Source organism: Clarias gariepinus, chromosome 12 (assembly GCF_024256425.1).
Source record: "Clarias gariepinus isolate MV-2021 ecotype Netherlands chromosome 12, CGAR_prim_01v2, whole genome shotgun sequence".
In the NCBI taxonomy this organism is placed as follows: Eukaryota; Metazoa; Chordata; class Actinopteri; order Siluriformes; family Clariidae; genus Clarias; species Clarias gariepinus.
In genome coordinates this window covers 219,500-243,291 of record NC_071111.1, presented here as the reverse complement: position 1 = coordinate 243,291, position 23,792 = coordinate 219,500, and the positions used below count along the sequence as shown (strand labels likewise).

General features: G+C 40.3%; 1 protein-coding gene across 4 annotated transcripts in view; it reads right to left on the bottom strand.

Moving 5' to 3' along the window:
• osbpl8 (oxysterol binding protein-like 8) overlaps window positions 1-14,858 on the bottom strand; it is a 45,611-nt gene extending 30,753 nt beyond the window's left edge. For all 4 annotated transcript variants that reach the window (XM_053508895.1, XM_053508896.1, XM_053508897.1 and 1 more), the window contains exons 1-4: window positions 14,586-14,858; window positions 9,934-10,008; window positions 4,814-4,850; window positions 4,262-4,384 (exon numbers count right to left, since the gene is read on the bottom strand). In XM_053508895.1, the coding sequence (XP_053364870.1) occupies window positions 4,262-4,384; window positions 4,814-4,850; window positions 9,934-9,978 (205 nt within the window). In that variant the 5' untranslated portion in view covers window positions 9,979-10,008; window positions 14,586-14,858. The remainder of the gene's footprint in view (window positions 1-4,261; window positions 4,385-4,813; window positions 4,851-9,933; window positions 10,009-14,585) is intronic.
• Between the last annotated feature and the right edge of the window lie 8,934 nt (window positions 14,859-23,792).

The following is a 23,792-nucleotide window of genomic DNA, read 5'->3' as shown; positions in this document are numbered from 1 at the left end:
ACATGTTAATTCTGAGAAAAAGACAGAAGGCCATTAGCATGAACACTTCCTTTTCTTTTTTCTCATTAACATGTGAAGTGCAAACACATGTACATAACTAATAGTGGCTCCGCCCACTTCCCCTCTCTATGGGTTAAATAATTCAGCACTACTGCATCAAGACAATCACAGATCACCGATGTGTGGGACGGGGGACGGGAAAGAAGGAGAGCAGTGAAGGGCATCGCATTTCCTAAACAGCGCAAGAGAGCAGATGTGTCTGCTGGTACGGGAAAAGATGTTATTGTGTTTCAGATTATTAATCAAAGACAACAACTAAGGAGATAAACTTAATTTACAGAAGAAACGTGATGTCCACTGTACAAGTCTCTGAGGACAGTGTTATGATCTGGGGTTCCTTCAGGGGCTCAGGTTTAGACTCAGCACCTAAATGTACTGAATGACCACGTTAGGGTCACATCCATGGAGTTTTTCTTCCCTGGTGGCACGGACATATTTCAGTGGTATAATATACAGTATATATATATATATACACACACACACACACACACACACAGTACTACAACTATGCAAAGCAAAATAGTTTATTTATTCTCCCTTTTCTCTATTGTGGCAATTCATTACAGTGTTTAATGTGAGCTGGCTCATTAACCAGCGACCTGTGAGGGTGTTTATTAACTCAATATCTGTAGTGCGGTCCGTTATCTCCTTCCACATCGTGTCCTTTATTATCTTAATTTCTGTGAGTCTACTAATCATCTTTAATTCGTTTCCTGTTATTAGGTGTGTTATCTCATTACCCGTTAGGCGGTGTGTTATCTTGTTTTCTGTTATTCGGTGTTTTATCTCGTCACCTGTATTTGGTGTGTTATCTCGTTTCCTGTTATTCGGTGTGTTATCTTGTTTACTTTTATTGTGTGTGTTATCTTGTTTACTGTTATTCGGTGTGTTATCTTGTTACCCGTTAGGCGTCGTGTTATCTTGTTTGCTTTTATTCGGTGTGTTATCTTGTTTCCTGTTATTCGGTGTGTTATCTTGTTTCCTGTTATTCGCTGTGTTATCTTGTTTCCTGTTATTCGCTGTGTTATCTCGTTACCCGTTAAGTGGTGTGTTATCTCGTTACCCGTTAGGCGGTGTGTTATCTTGTTTCCTGTTATTCGGTGTTTTATCTCGTCACCTGTATTTGGTGTGTTATCTCGTTTCCTGTTATTCGGTGTGTTATCTTGTTTACTTTTATTGTGTGTGTTATCTTGTTTACTGTTATTCGGTGTGTTATCTTGTTACCCGTTAGGCGTCGTGTTATCTTGTTTGCTGTTATTCGGTGTGTTATCTTGTTTCCTGTTATTCGGTGTGTTATTTTGTTTCCTGTTATTCGGTGTGTTATCTTGTTACCCGTTAGGCGTCGTGTTATCTTGTTTGCTGTTATTCGGTGTGTTATCTTGTTTCCTGTTATTCGGTGTGTTATCTTGTTTCCTGTTATTCGGTGTGTTATCTTGTTACCCGTTAGGCGGTGTGTTATCTTGTTTGCTGTTATTCGGTGTGTTATCTCGTTACCCGTTAGGCGGTGTGTTATCTTGTTACCCGTTAGGCGGTGTGTTATCTCGTTACCCGTTAGGCGGTGTGTTATCTTGTTTGCTGTTATTCGGTGTGTTATCTCGTTACCTGTTAGGCGGTGTGTTATCTCGTTACCTGTTAGGCGGTGTGTTATCTCGTTACCTGTTAGGCGGTGTGTTATCTCGTTACCTGTTAGGCGGTGTGTTATTGTGTTACCCGTTAGGCGGTGTGTTATTGTGTTACCCGTTAGGCGGTGTGTTATCTCGTTACCCGTTAGGCGGTGTGTTATCTCGTTACCTGTTAGGAGGTGTGTTATCTCGTTACCTGTTAGGAGGTGTGTTATCTCGTTACCCGTTAGGAGGTGTGTTATCTCGTTACCCGTTAGGCGGTGTGTTATCTCGTTACCCGTTAGGCGGTGTGTTATCTTGTTACCCGTTAGGCGGTGTGTTATCGTGTTACCTGTTAGGCGGTGTGTTATCGTGTTACCCGTTAGGCGGTGTGTTATCGTGTTACCCGTTAGGCGGTGTGTTATCTTGTTACCCGTTAGGCGGTGTGTTATCTCGTTACCCGTTAGGAGGTGTGTTATCTCGTTACCTGTTAGGAGGTGTGTTATCTCGTTACCCGTTAGGAGGTGTGTTATCTCGTTACCTGTTAGGCGGTGTGTTATCTCGTTACCTGTTAGGCGGTGTGTTATTGTGTTACCCGTTAGGCGGTGTGTTATTGTGTTACCCGTTAGGCGGTGTGTTATCTCGTTACCCGTTAGGCGGTGTGTTATCTCGTTACCTGTTAGGAGGTGTGTTATCTCGTTACCTGTTAGGAGGTGTGTTATCTTGTTACCCGTTAGGAGGTGTGTTATCTCGTTACCCGTTAGGCGGTGTGTTATCTCGTTACCCGTTAGGCGGTGTGTTATCTTGTTACCCGTTAGGCGGTGTGTTATCGTGTTACCTGTTAGGCGGTGTGTTATCGTGTTACCCGTTAGGCGGTGTGTTATCGTGTTACCCGTTAGGCGGTGTGTTATCTTGTTACCCGTTAGGCGGTGTGTTATCTCGTTACCCGTTAGGAGGTGTGTTATTGTGTTACCCGTTAGGCGGTGTGTTATTGTGTTACCTGTTAGGCGGTGTGTTATCGTGTTACCTGTTAGGCGGTGTGTTATCTTGTATCTGTGTTATCTCGTTACATGTTATTCGTTGTGTTATCTTGTTACCCGTTAGGCGGTGTGTTATTGTGTTACCTGTTAGGCGGTGTGTTATCTTGTTACCCGTTAGGTGGGGTGTTATCTCATTACCTGTTATTCGTTGTGTTATCTCGTTGTAGCCACCAAATGAGGCATTGCGGATAAGTTTCCTTCTTTCAGGATAAACAGATCCCACTCCACCACACATGGAAAAACGACGGAGACTCACAAGTCCTTCTTCGTTCATGGTGAGGGGCGGAGCCTACCTCTGAGCAGCAGCAGTTTGTTGGATAAAGATATTCCTACACGCAGCGCACACACAAGTCTACTCTAGAGACGAACAAACGGATACTGCTCGAGCTGAGTTCGCCTCTGCACACTCTTTAACACACACACACACACACACACACACACACACACACACACACACTCTCCTTTCTGCTCCCTCCTTCACTCCCTCAATCCATCTGCTGTCTGTTTCGGACTCAGTTCCATTGACATTGATGTGTGGTAAGAAAAGAAGTAGCGAGAGGAACTTAACTGTCAATAAGAAAATATCATTTTAACCTTAAACTTACTCCTATATGTCTCTCTCCCTCTCCCTTACCTGTCCTCTTTAACCAAAGTTGCATTAAGACAGTGTTATTATACAGAGAGGAATCATGGGTAAACATGGCAGACAGAGACGTGGTAGTGTGCAGTCTTCCAACAAGCCAGAACTTTCCCAAGGAGCTCTGTACTTAACCTAATAATCCTGAACCCTGACTCTGCACACACCGATGATCGAACTCTATATCTGCCAAATGAGTAGCTACTGTATAGGACACACACACGCACACACACACACACACACACGCGCACACGCGCGCACACTTTTTGCACAGAGAAGCAACTCAATTGAACGCTAATAATAATAATAATTATATTAATACCAAAGGTTACTCACTCTCTTTCTCTCTCATACACACACACACATACATACATTGTATACATACCCCCCCCCCCCCGCACCCACACACACACTGTGTCTTTATCTTTTTATTGGACAGGGTTTAAAGTGGGTCAGGAAGAAGCTGTGTGATTGGTGAAGGTGAACAGCTCAGTGCATGTTCTTCTAATAATCCTCTAATAATCCATTACAATCTCTCTCTCTCTCTCTCTCTCTCTCTCTCTCTCCAGAAACACACTACACAAGGAGGGTTTAGGATTGAAATGGAGCTGAATGCTGATTGGCTGGATGTGTCGATGATGTCACCCTCAGCTGATCAGGGACAAACTGATTCTTTTCATTCGTACACATTTCCCACATTGAGTGTCACACACCCTCCATTCACCTGGAATATACAGTATACTCCATGATATTTAGAGATCTGCTGCCCCCTACTGGTGGTTAGCACACACAACATGTACCATTATACAGTCTGTGTGTGTGTGTGTGTGTGGGTGGGTGGGTGTGTGTGAGGGTGTGTGTGGGTGGGTGTGTGTGAGGGTGTGTGTGGGTGTGTGTGTGTGTGTGTGAGGGTGTACACTTACCATGCCCTAGATTGGATCCAGGGCTCAGGGTGTTGCTGGTGTTAAGGTCTTTGTGAAGCCCCGCCTCCTTCTTCATCCTACCCGGAGTCAGTACACTGGCTTCATCACCGAGCATCACTCCACCTACAGCAACAGACCTCACCATCAGGGTCTCTGTCTTTATGGATTTAAAGACACGCCCACTTAAGGCAATGTCTGTATCTGGGAGTTCTGACACGCCCACATGGTGCTGAGAGTGGTCAGCTGACTGGTGGAGCCCTAAACCAAATGTTCTAAAAGATGATTCAATTCAATTTTATTTGTATAGCGCTTTTAACAATTGTCATTGTCGCAAAGCAGCATTACACAATCAAAAGAATTATTTACGTTTGTATGGAATGTGATGGAATGTAGAATGATGGTCCGTCTATCTGTGGCCCACAATCACCATGACATCCTCATCAAAATGTTTATACTCACACACACACACACACACACACACACACACACACACACACACACACACACACACACACACAAAACTGAAGAGAATTCTGAAGGTCAGCTGCTTACCTGGTGGGGCGGGGTGCTCTCTGATCTCTGCATGATGCTACACACACACACACACACACACACACACAGACACACACACACAAATGAAAAAGAAACAGCAGACAAAAAAATTATCCGGTGAACATGATAAAGAGATAAAAGACAAAAAAGAAGCATTAGTCAAAATAACACACTCGCAAAAAGAAAACAACAAAAAAAACACGATGGAAGTTATACACACACACACACACACACACACACACACACACACACAGGGAGGGAGCAGGAAAGTGGAAAACTTCCAATGAATATATTAACTGTGATTGTTTAATCAGCGATTTAAACACGTATCATTAATTATTCATCAAAGCATAATGAATTAAAGAATAATCTGTTTTCTTATTCACAAAGTTAACTTATTACCTAGAACATAGAACATCGTAAAATACTGTGTGGAATGGCTCTCTCTCACACACACACACACACACACACACACACATCAGTTTACTGAACAGAGAATCTTATGCACACACACACCTGCTTGCCAAGAGAGCCAGAGAGAGGAGAATGGGGAGGGGCTACGTATGATGTCTTTCAAACACACACACATAAAAAAAATAAGTTGCTTTACGCGCACACACATGTGGTGACTGTGTTATGGTAAACAGTACACATGCGCATGGATGTTGATTATAGAGTGACGCATGTGCACTGAGACCGAGCATGGGAGACGATTACCCACAATCCTGCTCGCATTTCAAGACCTCGCTTGTTTACAGAGTTAAAACACTTGCAGCTCGAGGTACTCACAATCCAAGGTTCCACTGTAATTAGAGTCAGCCATGTGTCATGTGTTGTAGTGCAGCTCTGTAGTCTGTGGCTTTAATAATCAGACTTCTGCGTCACTCAGGATGAATGAAATAAAACATCATTAATTCTTTAAACACAATACATCAGTGCCTGCTGGGGGGGAAACGCAAATCTAAGAGCTAAGTTAAGACGCTGGACTAAAGGGTGTCTGCTCAGTGCCGTCAATGTAAATGTAATGTAAATGTAAAACAAGCCCAGAGCAGACAGGTAAAGAAACTGAGTTAGTTAGTTAAAGGACGTTGACTGATATAATGACTGATGATACAGGACCTGATTAAAATAGAGGGCCATTTATTCACATTCACTTTATCGGTAAACTCCCAGAGTTATCAACCATACGCTCGGATCGCCGTCTAAAACTCGACCAGCAGACTGGACATTCAGAGTCAACATTCGGTTATACCTTAGATAATGTAGCTCCAGTTAAAAGAAAAATAATAAGACAAAAGAAACTCGCTCCCTGGTATAATGATCACACACAGACGCTCGGATACGGCGTTAAACTAAATTGTTAAATGTCGTATTTGTTAAAACATCATTATGTTGTTTTGCACTTAACTAACGTGTCCTTTACTTCTTCGTTGTTTTGTATTATTGTTTAATAAATATTTACATTTAGGCATGTGGCAGACGCTCTTATCGAGACAATGTCGCACAGCGCCACCTATAGCATAATACAACGATACCAAGATCTGAACACTAATACATAACATTTCCTTTTAACTTAAATCAAAGGAGGCAATACACAACAAATATTACCTTTCTTGAATTCAACTTTAACTACAGTCCATCAAACACATCTTACTTAAATTTACTCAGTATAAATTTTTCTTTAACATAATAAATTATGATGCTTGATAACTTTCAGGCGGTCTAATGAGATATCGCTTTAGAGTCTCTCTATTTTGTACTGTCTCAGAAGGTGTTGTGTCAATGTCACCTAACCCTGGGCTATCAGTCATCACATCTACAATATCCTTAGTACTTTCACTGACATTCTCCTGAGGAGAATGTGCTTGGGAACTTTCGGGATAAACAGACACATCCGATTCCATCAAGCTGATAGAGGATTGAGCTTCTCATCTCAACATTTCTGCCACATGACATTTCCAGGATCCAGCAGCAACTATATTGACGATGTGGGACACAGGTCCTGTTCTAGACATTACCCCTCCAGGTACCCATGTTTCTTCTTTCCGGTAGTCACGAAAATGAATCCAACTATTATTGACAGGTTGGGTAGCTACCTGACCGGCATAAAACACATTTACTGTGTCCACTTTTCTGTGTGCATCACTGATAATGGCAGTCGTGAAAATCTGTCTGCATTGGCATGAAAAGCTGCTTTGTTATACTCAAGGGCATTATCATGGGTGGCTAAAAGTAAAGCCCATCATTGCATTCTAGCTGCTGCTATAGGTGGGGACTAAAAATAGCAGTTAGTGATCGATGATCAGTGAGAAGGGTAAACCTTCTTCCGTATAAGTACTGATAAAATTTGCTAATTCTAAATTTAATGCTCAGGGCTTCCAGGATCTATGCTTAATTTTGTTCTGGTTTACTAAGTGTTCTAGATGCAAAAGCAATCATTTTTTTCCTCACCGTCAGGGCAGATATGCAATATCACAGCACCCACCCCATACGGGTAAGGATCACAGGCAAGACAAATGTGTAGCTCTGGATCATAATGTGTAAGTACAGCTGGTGGGGTAAGGACATCCTTTGCTTTTTGGTGTGATTTTTTACACACAATTTTTGCAGCACCATTTCTTTTCTTTAAAGAAAAGTGCATTAAGTGGGTTCAAGACAGAAGCCAAATTTGGAATGAAACAGCCATAGTAGTTAATAATTCCAAGGAAAGAGCGTACTGTAATTGACTTACATTGGCTGGTGTGGGTGCTTCCATAACGGCGTTTATCTTTTTTGCCGATTTGTGTAGTCCACCTGCATCGATGTAATGACCCAGGTACTCCAGTGACTGTTTGAAACATTTTTCACGCAGCAATTTTAGGCCATATTTTCCCAGTCTTGTGAAAACCTGATCTAGTGTCTTTAGGTGTTCTGCATCGTCTTATCTTGTTATCAGTACGTTATCTAGATATCAATGAGTGTTTGGAATCCCGAAGAGAACTTGTTCCATTGCATTCTGAAATAATGCAGGAGCTGGTGCAATTCCCAACAGAGAATGTTCAGGCTTGAGCCTAATTTTAGCTTCAATCCCTTTTATAGTTCCCAATTCTTCCCAAAAGCTTGAAATGCTGCTTTCACAGTGCCAAATGCCTAAATGTAATTTCTAGAGTTATACAAATGTGTGCAAGTTGCTTACTTTTGGTTACCATATACAGAGACATTTGCTTTTCTATGTCTGTACTTGACTTAGCACTTGTTTTTTCTCTACCATGTGTTGTACACATCTATCCTTTTAACTCTGTTCTTTATATGGCTTAAACATTTTCTCATGCTTCCTATCTCTATAAAGTTTCTTTTATTTCTGCACATGCGCCCTATGTGTTCTTTCTTCCCACATGAATGGCATGCTTGATGTTTGTACCAGTAGTCCTCATCCGTGTTGTTTGTTTTCCCACATCTTATACACTTACATCTCTTACATGTCTGTTTTGGAAACATGCACTACATTTACTTTAAGTGAATTGAAAAACTTACCTAAACAATTATTTTGTTGAAGATGAATTTAAATGAATGAAATGAAAAACGCTCAGTTAACGTCGTAACAATCTCCTGATACATCTTGTCTCCTGGTTTAGCAGGTGTAATCAAGTTATGTGCCCAAGAACACTGGTACTTGTTTTTCCTCGTCAATATCATTCGCCTTTGTGAAGTGATCAAACCGCTCAATATATGTTGCCCACTGCTCTATGGTCCCATTAAAAGCATCAGTATGCTCGATAGTTGCCATGGTGTTTGTGGATTGTTTTGATCTGACCCTCGCTTGATGTTCGTTGGCGTTTTCACTGACAATGTGCACTCTTTTTCTTTACAGAAGTCTGCACCAATACAGGGTTAAAGTTAATACCTCTAATATTAAGTGATTTTGTTGTATTTGTTAAAATATCATTATATTGTTTTGGGAACAATGCAACTAAAACCACAATAGGCCAAGAGCACTTAACTAACGTGTTCTTTACCTCTTCATTGTTTTGTATTATTGTTGAGTGCATATACAGCGTCACACAGCACCACCTATAGCATAATGATATCAAGATAACCCAATTCTAAACACTAATACATTACAGTAATATTTCCCTAATGTCACTAATCACTTCAGCAAAATCATCAAATTGTGTAACAGATCCTCAAAACAGGTAATACCATTAATAACCAAACCTTTTTAAATAGTCAGTTCTTTACTCTTCATTACATTTCTAAATCTTTTAAAATTAGCAGTTATTAAAGGCCTAATGAGGAAACCCAACAATGACCCCTGTCATCTATCCAACTATAGGCAGATTCATATCTACATAAAAGTAGCATACAAAAATGTATCAGTCAGGGTTTAGGGCTTATCACAGAGACTGCACTTGTTAAAGTAGTAAATGACCTCCTACTGGCCTCTGATCAGGGTTACTCAGATCAGGGTTGATACAGGGTTGAGTTACTTTGTTACTCAACCTCAGTGCAGCTTTTGACACTATTGATCATAGTATTCTCCTTCACAGATTAGAAAATGTAGTAGGAATTAAGGTGACCAGCCCTCTCCTGGCTCAGATCCTATTTGACTGATCGTTATCAGTTTGTAGATTTAAATGGTGATTATTTTAAGGAAAGTTTGGTGTTCCCCAGGGATCGGTTTTTGGCCCACTGCTATTTTCTCTTTACATGCTTTCTCTGAGTAACATAATTCATAAGCATGTTATTAGTTTCCACGTTGATGCTGATGACACACAGCTGTAGTTTCAGCAGCAGATGACTTGTTTTTGATGCACACACAAGTTTTCTTAATTTTTTCATTGATTTGCTCTGCCCCTTCTTGCCCTGCATCCACACACTCTCTTTCTTTCTTTCTTTCTTTCCTTCTTTCTCTCTCTCTCTCTCTCCCGCACACACACACACACACACAATGATGACAGATCATCTGTGAACAGTGTGGAGCAAAATTAGTCTCAAACCAACTCAGGTTGACTTTTGACACACACGTTTTATGTGTTGTGTATTTGTACTCTGCTTTTTCCCGGTAGTTTTGATTAAATGTTATTCAGTGCACTAATGAACTAATGTCCTCCTGCGTGATAGCTGTGTGTGTGTGTACTCACTAGAGGTTTATCTGGATCTCCCTGTGTGTCAGTTCCAGGTTCCATGATGCTACTGCAGCTCAGAGCTCAACATTCCTGCAAACACACACACACAAACAGAGTATTCTTTACACACATTCAGAGCTGTGCTAATCTAAACACACACACCTAAAATAACTCACTTATTCAGGTCATCTGCTTCCTGACCCACTTCCCATTTTACAGAAGGAACTTCTACACATGCAGCTTGAGTAAAATGACCTAATAATTCTACTGTAAAACACACACACAAACACTCATATGTGTCTGGTATTACAGCTGTAGCACTGTGTAGCTTATGTTCGTACCACAAATCATAGAACATCACCACCACTACGACCAGTACGGGTGGAGGACCAATAATGGTGGAGAACAGTAAACTGTCAGAGGTACAGGAGCTCAGGGGACAATGGACTACTAAAGGTCATGGGGTCAAACCACAGCACCACCAAGCTGCCAATCTTGGGCACCTGAGCAAGGCCCTTAACCCACCGCTGGAGGACAAATGCTAAACAGCTGCTAAGGCAGCTCCCTGAGGGACCCATGTGTTGCAAACCACCATGATAGGCACACAGTCCTGTGTCCTCACAAACCGTGGATGATTGGTGAGATAGTGTGGAATCCAGTGTGCCAGAGAGGCATCCATGCCTGCATGCCTGAATGGTGTAATGCACTGGAGAAACTTCTCACAGAGCTCCTAGGCTTCTCCAGGTGAGGGAGCGCTTAGTGAAGTAGATGACAGCATCATCTAACCCAATACCACACCTGACTGAAAAGTACTTCTGTCCATAGATGAACTCACCGGAGGGTGAAGATAGGCAGGGACCAGACTTTTTACTGTCTTGCAGCTGTTCAAGTCCTCCGGTTGTTGAGTCTTTGGTATTGGTATCACTCTCCCCAGCCTTAGGGAACAACTCATGTTGAACAGAAGCCCAACAGTCCCACACAGCTGATCTACACAGGACTCAGGGATGATGTCATCAGCAGCAGTAGTCTTCCTCCTCCTTCCTTATGTTTCCGTGTTCCCCCCCTAATCTTTCTCCTCAGCTCTTTCTGTACAACTTTCAACAAACTCCTGTCTCCTGAACCAAAAGCCCTCTATGTATCCTACACAAGAGCCTTTATATCAGGGCTAAGATTTAAAAAACACAGAACAGTCCTTGTGGGAACAACATTCTCTACACAACATTAACATAATGATCCAGTGATACAGCTGGTGAGACTGTCAATAACATCAACACGGGGATGACACAAATCTCACACAGTTGTGTCAAAACAATCCCTCAGTGTCTCTTCGATCTCCTCAGACTATTTCTTCTTAATGCGGGTAACGGCTGGTTCTCTGTGTACAAGAGGTTTATACACAGGCAGAAGATGAACCAGGTTATGATCTGACCTTCCAAGAAAGGTAAGAGGTATTGAGTTGTACGTCCATTTTATTTGAGAGAGATCTCACATTCCCCATAACAAGAGAGACTAGAGCAGGTTTGTGCCTTTCCCTTCTAGCCCGACAGCCCCATCTGCTTCTATGAAGCTCACGGGGAACGTCCGGTCTCTGGTGGTGAAGCACCTCTGTGTTATGGAGCAACAACAACTGATCCCTCAGGTAAAAAATAGGACGAGAGCATTGTACTTATTCTACTGAAACCATCGTAAACAGTGACAAATGTATGTGACAGTATTCTCTGTACATTCTCCTCCAGCGTGGTGCATTATGGGTATTATTAAGCGGGAATGTGCAGTCGATATTCTATCTAATCTACAGTATAAACACAGACAGACAGGACTACAGCAGGGACAGGAACGGGACTGAGACACAGCCTTCAGTGGAAAAGCTCCAACACTCGGCACAACAACAGTAAGGTACAACAACACAGAGCAACAGTACATTACGGTTAAGTGTTTACACAGCTGCTGAGAGACACACACACACACACACACACACACAAGCGTTCAGATGAAAAGGGAAACTGTAATTGGACACACTAATAAAAATCCAACAGAAACTAATACACTGTGGTTCTATGAACAGACAGAGGGAGAGACAGAGGAAGAAGAGGATTTATACTGGACCATAAGGTTTTGTATGATTGTGTGGAGTCCACCCCAGCTCGAGCTCACGCACTGCCCCTACAGCACAAAAGGACCAAACTGATCCCTAAGACACTCTGAAATTCTAACAACTATATTAAACCAGTCAGGATAATAAACTGCAGTATAATAAAGCAATGACGCAACACACTACACTCTGTACATGACACACTACAGCCAACACAACACGCAACACACTACAGCCAACACAACACGCAACACAATACACTACGCAAGACACTACAGCCTACGCAACACACTACGCAACAGCACCCTGCAAAACTGAAACACTCATTTGAAAGTCAAATGTTTCTTTTGTACTTTAAACTCTAAACTCAGCATTTATGTTCATGTGTGCGTGTGTGCATGTGTGCGTGTGAGTACGCGCGAGTGTGCGTGTGTGCCTGGGTCCCTATTATGAAGCAAATGCAGAGCGTGTATGGAAATGAAGAACCTTGAAACATCTGAACAAAGACAGATGGTAGTTTTGTTTCATTTACACTGAAAATCTCTTTAGAGGAAAATGACAGTAAGAATGCAGGTGTATTAGAACACAACCAAAACACACTTCTGTTAGAACATGGTCCAAACCACAAACTCAAGTAACTGCACCAACAGACAAGAAGGAACGGAAGGAATTTTCAGTCTTTAAATACAATAAAAAAAAAATTTTTGCTGAAAAAAAATTACTAAACATCATGACTCCTTGTTATTATTTAAATAAATAAACCTTTCAGTACATCCAGTGCGCGTCCATGTGACCAGGAGTATCTGTAAAGAACATTATCACCAGATTTCATCTGAACAAAACTGCATTAACACTTAACTTACACTTAAGGTACAAGAGGTGAAAAGAAAACAGCATAGGGCCGATGTTGGAGCCCTGAGGGACACCAGTGGTGATGACTTCTGGGGAAAAAGAAAAACGATCAATCCTGTCTTTTAGACGTGATGTTTTCCAAACTCCATGAAATAAAAGGTAGCCGAGAGACGGGTGTAAATGAACTGAGACGGGTCCATTACTGAGACCAGTGTTTTTGATATGAGGATAGACATTTACGACATGTCACGACTGAACAGAAGCATGTGCTAAGCAGCTATGCATTAAAAACAACATCCTGTTTGACTATATCCGGCCTAATATAGAGAGGACACTGGCTCAAACTAGTGCAGGCAGGATAAACTGGGAAATCAGAGAGACCGTCACCTGAAGGCGAAATCGTTTCATATTATACTGTCATTAGAAACAAAAAGAACTGCAGCCACACTGAGGTTTCTTTAGTCGATCAGTGGTGCTCAGGATGACATAAACAAGGTGAAAGGTAAAAACTGAGGACGATTCTCCAGGAATACATCAGAGAAACCGCAATGAAACATCAAAGAAACGGCAAGCAGGGTATGGCAGCTTGAGCAGAGGGTTAAGGCGAGAGGGACAGGAGACTGAAATAATAAAATGACACAAAAATTTAATTTAAGTCTATGTCATTTTATTCATTAGACCACAGATTCGATTTTTTAGTTTTGTTTCCTAATATTTACATCTCCATGTGTTAAACATGGAGATTGGTCGCTTTACATCTCAGTTCCCCCTCATGTCTGTGTTTCCTTCTGGCTCCTCCCTTTTAGTTATGATGTCATAGTTAGTCCTGCCGTAGTCCCTGCTTGCACTCTACACTAAGTATACACTCACTAACCCTAACCGTCATGTCTCTCTACTTCTCTCTCTCTCTCTCTCTCTCTCTCACACACACACACATTCTACACATGGCAGGCCTAAAGTACCTGAAGTACCAGTTGTGCTGGCCCTTCCTGGCCCCTGGACCTGCCTGATCTGTCCTGGTTGGAGTTCTCATCACACAGCCCTGTGTGGTCTAAGTGTCTGATCAGGTGCCTCACTGTCAGGTGTCTAATCTGCCATGTGGATGGCGCGGGTTCGATTCCCAGCCAGTCCCAAACCCCTTGTCACTGGATGCACCGGCGAAAGGATAGAAGTATTTTAAGCAATTTCCCGCAGGAATTAATAAAGGGATTTAAATCTTGTAATCTGTCACAGATAGACGTAATAAACATGAAAATAAACGCCAGAACACGACTCAAACAGAGGGACAGACCGCCGGCGACTCAAACTGAGAGACAGACCGCCGGCGACTCAAACAGAGGGACAGACCGCCGGCGACTCAAACTGAGGGACAGACCCCCGGCGACTCAAACTGAGGGACAGACCCCCGGCGACTCAAACTGAGGGACAGACCCCCGGCGACTCAAACTGAGGGACAGACCCCCGGCGACTCAAACTGAGGGACAGACCCATGGTGTCCACTAGGACTCTGTCACGGGTAAACAAAACCCCACAGACACACACACGTTATACAATTTATTGGTGGTTCATACAGTGAATAAATCAATATGAGACCCCCCCCCGCACACACACACTGTAATAGATGAATAAGTGTATGTGCTGTATGTGACTAAGGTTAAGATTTAAAATATAAACACACACACACACACACACCTGAGTGTTAAAGGCACAGTACACTACATACCTCCATGTCCCCTGTGTAGTCTCAGTGTTAATGACAGGGTCCCAGAGGGTGACAGAGGGTCACACACACTCACACACAGGACTGAGTGTGTGTGTGTGTGTTTCTCACATATCCGGAGCTGCGCGCGCGGTGTAACATTACATCATCGTCTCTATCTTCATCGTGTCGGACAGTAGAGTGTCCTCAGTGTGGAATGTTCCCGTTTAGTGTAGCTCTATGAACGTGTGAGACAGAGACACAGAGACAGTGTGTGTGTGTGTTTGTGTGTATGTACTCTAACACTGCGTAGCGCTTCCTTGTCTCGACAGAGCGCGCGCTTATCTCCGACCTCAGATCAGCCCCGCTCCTCGTGACGTCACAATTACACCATTTAAAATGACCGCGGATCAGCTGCAGCGACACCAAAACGCCATTGGCTGGAACTGCAGCAACATGGCGGCGCTCCGTTTCTGCTTTCAAAATAAAAGTCCCTGTGGTTCCGCTTCACAGTTTCAGAGTTTCACTTTCACACACGATGAAACGGGACTATAGACCGAGACTAGAGTTAGTCCGGGTCACTCACGGGGAAAGAGCGGGAATAGATAATGGGTTACATCTAATAATAATCTGATCTGATAATATTGTTATTATTATTATTATTATTGTTATTATTGTTATTATTATTATTATTATTATGATTATTATTATTATCTGAGGTTGAAGCCCACGTACATGTCTGTGTGTCTCTCTGTACAGCAGAACTCTCTGTCTAACTTATTAATACAAAGAAATCCCATTCTGTAAGGTTGAGTATCTTACGCCTTGTTTACACTAAGTTGTCCTTCCTTGGTGGTCAGGCGAATACACCCAGCCCACTTCACTGGACTATTGGTAATATATCATTAGAAGCCGTGTTACATTGCCATCATAATGCTCCTGTGTGTTTGGAGATAAAGTTAAAAGTAATCTAAGGGACAGACTGATCACAACTGGGCTTCTTCCTCTTATTATTATTATTAATATGTTTATAGTGTATGATGTATTATGTGTTACACTCAAGTGGCACAGTGGCGTAATAGTCAGTGCTGTGACCTCACACCTCCAGGGTCGAGGGTTCGATTCCTGCCTCAGGTCTGTGTGTGGAGTTCTCCCAGTGTTCTCCCAGTGTTCTCCCAGTGAATGTGGGTTTCCTCTGGCCACTCCAGTTTCCTCTCACAGTCTGAAGACATGCAGAGTAGGTTAATTGGCATTCCCAAATTGCCCATAGTGTGTTCACCCTGCGATAAATTGGAACCCTGCCCAGGCTGTACCCTGCCTTGTGCCCTGAGTGTCCTGGGATAGGCTCAAGAACATGATGAATGTAATATACTCAGCCCTGAAATTTACTTCAGGATCAATAAATTATCTATACTGTACTGCACTATACCATACTCTACTGCACTATACTATGCTATGCAATACTGTACTATACTACACTTCACTACAGCATGCCATACTGCAGCCCTTAACCACTCATATGTATAATGAGATAAAACATCACTCTAAATAAGGGCATTTGCCAAATTCCAGAATTGTAAATGTCAATGTATTATACTACAGCATACTGTACATTAGTATACTAACTAGTATGTAGTATATATATATATATATATATATATATATACTAATATAGTATATATATATATATATATATATATATGATATAATATTCTGTAGTATAGTACGCTATACTACAGAATATTATATCATCCTTTACTACAGCATATTGTAATAAACCATGATGTGCTACATCATCCTCTGCTACATTGTACTACACAATACCATACTATAATGCAGCAAACTAAATACAGTATACTATACAGTGCCATACTGTACCACAGCATACCCTACTACAGCTTACTATACTACAGCATAATAAACCATACTATACTACTGAATACTATATAACAGTGTACTTTATAATATTATGCTATACTACAGTACAATATATCAAACTATACCACAGTATGCTACATTACAGCATATCATATATACTACAATATAATACAACACACTATACTACAGCATAATATGACAAACTATACTACAGTATAACATACCATACACCACAGTATATCAAACTATATCACTGAATACTATACTATACTGCATTCTATATTATACCATAATGATACATTATGGTATAATATAGAATATAGCATACTATACAATGCCCTCCACAATTATTAGAACCCCTGGGCTTCTAATGAATAGTTTTTATTTAAACAATATAGAATTACAATGCGAAAAATCCAAACTTTAATTGAATTGTACAATTATTCAGTGGAAAAAAATCCAAAGATAACAGTTCACAAAATTGGAGAACACAGATAGTGGGATCTTTGACCATACCTCCTTCTAGATTAACCAGAGTCCTGGGTCCTGTCTCGTGCACTCTCCTCTTCAGCTCACCCCACATGTTTTCAGTTGGGTTGAGGTCTGGGGACTGAGATGGCCAGGGGAGGAGCTTGATTTTGTATCTGCTGAACCATTTCTATGTAGATTTTACCACATTTTTGGGTCATTATCCTGCTGAAAGACCCAGTGGTGACCCATCTTCAGCTTTCAGGATTTGATGGGTGAATGGTGCGGGCGGTAAGGTCCTCATGTATGTGCAGGTTGCGGGAGAAAAAAATTAACCGCGGGACTCCCGCAATATGGAATTATCTTAAAATTAATTAATTGAAAACAAATACTATATTATTTATCTACTGCACAAAAGCAACAAGAACGACTAAATTAAAATAAAAACTATTAACAGGCGCAAGGTCAAAATTTATTTTTATTTATTAAGAAATAAGGATAACTTATGTTTAATGTTTGGACATTGCTGAAGGCGAAAAAGCCTAACGTTCTGAAGCAGTGTTAGGCCAAATGCTTTTCTGTTTGACCACTTGAGAAATCAACGTTTATTATTTTGTTTCACTCCAAATTATTAGCCTGTTTCTAACAGTTCTGATTGTATTTCCATGTTCTGAAAAGTTCCTCGTTCGTGTCCATGTTTATCATTTCATTAAATCAAACTTAAATAAAATGAAACATATTAATTTACATTTCTTTTTTATATATACTTAAAAGGGAACCAAGTGAAACAAATAACAAAGTAGCGGGAAAAAGCAGTAAAAACAAAACTACTCATATGTTTACCTGCATACATATGTGCGTGCATATTATAACACTTCCCGTGTTACCAGAGTAATTTCCTCACTTTTTAAAATTAAAGAAACAATCACCAAGCTGCTTTTGTGTGATCTTTGTTTATTATTCTTTTTTTTTTTTTGTTTTTTTTTTGGTTTTACCTTTATATTGTACCTATATAGACATATATGTGACATATATAAGATTGGCCGTTTTCCTATATTATATGTACATATATGCGTATATATATATATATATATATATATATATATATAGGTACGTGTATGCACGTATATATGTACGCATATATGTATGCATTACTAAAATCTAGGTAAACATATAGGTGCATATATGCACACATATATACATGTACCTATTTGCATATATGCACCTATATGTTTACCTAGATATTAGTAAAATTATTAAAATCCATAGCTGCTAGACAACATAAATAAAAGCCCAAAATGTAGAAATTTTATTTTTTTATTTTCTTAAAAACAATGAAATGGTAAAAGAACAAAAATATAGTACAAGAACAAAAATAAGACGGAAAAAACTCAACAGGAAGAAAACATATATATATCTTGAGGACCTTCTCAGCTTCGTGAGCTTTGAATTGATAGATGTGCCTGTCTGCCCTCGGGTGGCTGCCGGCCACTTCTTCAATGTAGCATCTAGAAAAGACAAAAATAATAAGACAGTATAATAATAATAAATGATTATTTATTAAAACTTCAGACGACAACAATTAGTGCCACGAGGTTATTTGCTACACTATATGTTCTACAAAATAGAGGACTACACACCTTATAGCGCAATACCCCAGAAATGTGGCTTTAAAGGAAAGGTAGGATTAAGAAGTGAGCAAGCGATGAATTAGTATATAGGTCCCAAGCAGATACAGTAACAATAATGGGTGCCCTACCTTATGCAGTCTTCAATGCCTAATAAACGCGACCAGCTGCTCCCCATCCCCTAAAGCTATCCAAAACAAGGGGAAATACATTAGAACATTTATAAACATCTGTAAACTCCATAAGGCATTAGCTTAGCCACCGGGAAATATCATGTTTATGCTACATACAGAAAGGCAGCATGTTAGCATGATTTACCTAAACTATGTAAATGGCATTGAAAGCCAATGTGTCACACAAGCTGACAAGAGCTAGCTGATAGAAAATATTTACTAATATTAGTTTAATATTATCAGAATAAGAGTTATATAAGACTTAATAACTTAAGGGCCAGGGGTAGCTCAGTGGTTAAGGCATTGGACTACAGTTCAGAGGATCCCAGGTTCAAACCCCACAACCACCAAGTTGCCAGTGTTGGGCCCTTGAGCACGGCCGTTAACCCTCAACTGCTCAGATGTATAATAAGATAAAAATGTAAGTCGCTCTGGATAAGAGCGTCTGCCAAATGCCTAAATGTAAACTTACCCAGTGTGTCCTCCGTTGGATCTATTCTCTCTTCAAAATGCTCCCGTTCGTCGTCAGAGCCACACAGTCTTCTTCTGAGGTAAATGTAAACTCCTCCCACTTTCCAGAACATTCTGAAGAGTTTCTTTGGATGTGTAGTAGCGCGTGTCATTTTCCAAACGTGCAGAAAACTGAATCTGTGTGTAAACTCAAGGCGGTCTTTGTGTGTGTGTTTTTTATGCCGGTGTTCGGGGGCGTGGCCTAGTATGTAAATTACCCGGACTGATTTCCGTGTGCTTGGTGTGTGGGCGTGTCCTGCCTCGGGTCATTAGCAGATAATAAAGTGCGACAGAAATTCTAAAATGTGTATAACTATAGTTAAATTCCATAACATGCCAATTACATGTGATACCAATTTCACGTGTTCGCACATAAGTTTTTTGCTTTTTTTTATTTAGTTAGTTCTTAGTTATTGCCTTGATAATAGAAAATATGAGCGCATCATGTATGACAGTTGCCAAAGTGAGATATGAGCTAAAATGACCAGATCCTGCCATGTGCTACATAGGAGACATATCTTGTATGTACATATAGGGCTTATATGTGGATATATCCTCATATAGGTTCTTTCCTTGTGGGACTGTACAATACTATACTACATGAGAGCATTTTATACTACAACATACTGTGCTATTATACAATGGTATTCTATGTAACAATCTTCTATATTACAACATATTATACAATAGTATAGTATACTACAGCATAGTATATCATTTATGCTATACTACACCATATCATCTTATGCCATATTTTACATCTATAATACACTACTACAGCTTACTATATTATACTACACTATTCAACAGCATACTATACTTCAGCATTCTATATAACTCCTTTACTACGCTGTAATATATTTTGATTACATTACACTGTTACATGTTACACTGGAATATAAACACATTATACTACAAGTATACCCAAAGTATACTACTATACATACTATTATACTACACTTTATACGTTAACATACCACACCATGATACAGCATCAAATATTCATGGTAGTATATAATGATATTATAATACAAAACACAAAACTACAGCATACACTGTAATATAAATACATCATAAAAAAAAAACAAATCAAAAAACACAAATAATTTAACTACAGTTAATACTTTACCACACTACACTATATGTGTATTGTGTAGCCTAGTGTATACTACACTAGGCTACACTATACAACACTACACTATACTACAGTATACTAGACTATACTATGCTATACTACACTACGCTACACAACACTATGCTACACAACAGTATACTATACTATACCGCACTACAATATACCACACTACACTATACTACACCACACTATACTATACTATACACAACAGTATACCATACTACACTATACTACACTACAGAACACTAAACTATACTCCACTGCACTATACTACAGTACACTGCACTATATTATACTACAGTACACTACACTATACTACACTACAGTGTACTGCACTATACTACGCTATACTACACTACACTATACCACACTATACTACACTACCTGCAGTGTACTGCACTATACTACACCATACTATGCTACACTAAAGTATATACAACAGTATACCATACCACACTATACTACACTACAGAACACTAAACTATGCTACACTACAGTATACCACACTACACCATACTACACTACAGTGTACTACACTGCACTATACTACAGTACACTGCACTATACTACAGTGTACTGCACTATACTACACTATACCACACTACACCACCTACAGTGTACTATACTACACTGTATTGCACTATACAACACTACAGTGTACTACACTACACTATACCTCACACTACACTGCACTACACCACACTACACCACACTGCACTACATTACACTGCACTACAACATACCACACTACACTACACTACAGTGTACTACACTACACCACACTACACAACACCATACCACACTACACTACAGTGTACTACACTACACCACACTATACCACACTACAACATACCACACTACACTACACTACAGTGTACTACACTACACCACACTACACAACACCATACCACACTACACTACACAACACCACACTATACCACACTACACTATACCACATTACACTGTACTACACTACACCATACTACACTGCACTACACTATACCACACTACACTACAGTGTACTACACTACATTGCACTACACTACACTGCACTATACCACACTACACTACACTACACTACAGTGTAATATTCAATTCAATTCAATTCAATTTTATTTATATAGCGCTTTTAACAATGGTCATTGTCTCAAAGCAGCTTCACAAAAAATTAAAGAATTTTTTTTTTTTCTAGAAAAGAAAAGAAAATAAAATATTTGGAAGTGTGTATGTGTGAGAAAAATGTGTCTACATAATAATGAAATTAATGAATGATGAATGAAATGTCTCTGATGAGCAAGCCAAGGGTGACGGCGACAGTGGCAAGGAAAAACTCCCTGAGATGGCAATAGGAAGAAACCTTGAGAGGAACCAGACTCAACAGGGAACCCATCCTCATCTGGGTGATAACAGATAGAAATAACATCATGTGTGTTGTGCAGGTGAAAGTTCAATATAACAGAAGTTGTGTAGATTCAGTTCAGCAGTAGGTGCAGAGGGCAGATGGGATCTGGATCACTGGGAGCACAGGAGCAGGATGTGTAGCTCCAGCCATCATAAAGCAGAATCCAGCTGGAGCAGGTCCTTCTCAAGATACCTTAGAAACCTCGCAGGGTTGGCCTTTGTCTACTAAAGCTGGCACAATCTCCAGATGCCTCGGGATGGGTAGAAAAATACAGAAAAGATGGAGAGAATTAGCGTAGTTGCCATTCAGGATAGGTGTACTGGAGTATGAGATTATGGGATGAGTTACGCATATGCCAGATTAAAGAGATGCGTCTTGAGTCTACTTTTGAATTGGGAAACCGTGTCTGCTCCCCGAACAGTGTCTGGAAGGCTATTCCAAAGCTTTGGAGCTAAATATGAAAAAGCCCTGCCCCCTTTTGTAGATTTTAAAATTCTGGGAATTACCAGAAGTCCGGAGTTTTGTGATCTTAAGGGACGTGGTGGATTATAGCGTATCAAAAGACTGGTTAGATATGTGGGAGCTAAACCATTTTGAAGCCTTGTATGTAAGTAGTACTATTTTGTAATTAATTCTAAATTGAACAGGTAGCCAGTGCAGGGATGATAATATAGGTGTTATATGATCATATTTTCTGGATCTAGTGAGAACCCTGGCGGCTGCATTTTGGACTAACTGTAGCTTGTTTATTGAGGATGCAGGACAACCACCTAGTAATGCATTACAATAGTCCAGTCTGGAGGTCATGAATGCATGAACTAGCTTTTCTGCATCAGATACGGATAAGATGCTCCTAAGTTTGGCAATATTTCTAAGATGGAAAAAGGCTGTTTTTGTGATATTGGAAATATGATTTTTAAAAGACAAGTTACTGTCTAATATCACGCCCAGGTCTTTTACTGTTGAGCTAGTAGTAACAGTACATCCTTCTAAACGCAGGCTGAATTGTGAAAGCTGTTGTGTGCTGGTTTTTGGGCCGATGAGTAATATCTCTGTCTTATCTGAATTTAGTAAAAGAAAGTTATTGGTCATCCAATCTTTTATGTCCTGGACACACTCGGTTAATCTAGACAACTTGATTAATACACTACACTACACTGCATTACACTACACTATACCACACTACACTAATGTGTACTACACTATACTACACTACACCACACTACAGTGTAATACACTACACTACACTATACCACACTACACTACAGTGTACTACACTATATTACACTACACCACACTACACTACACTACACTATACCAAACTACATTACAGTGTAATACACTACACTACACTGTACTACACTACACCACACTATACTACACTACACTATACCACACTACACTACAGTGTACTACACTATACTACACCACACTACACTACAGTGTAATACACTACACTTCACCACACTATACCACACTACACTACAGTGTACTACACTATACTACACCACACTACAGTGTAATACACTACACTACACCACACTACACTATACCACACTACACTGCACTACACTATACCACACACTACAGTGTACTACACTATACTACACTACACCAAACTACACTACAGTGTACTACACTATACTACACTACACCACACCACACTATACCAAACTACACTACACCACACTATACTACACTACACCACACTACAGTATACCACACTACACTACACTACACCCCACTACACTACAGTATACCACACTACACTACACCCCACTACAGTATACCACACTACACCAAACTACACTACACTACAGTGTACTACACTACACCACACTATACTACACTACACCACACTACAGTGTAATACACTTCACTACACTATACCACACTACAGTGTACTACACTATACTACACCAAACTACACTACAGTGTACTACACTATACCCCACTACACTACAGTATACCACACTACACTAGTGTACAACACTACACTACAGTATACCACACTACACTACACTACACCCCACTACA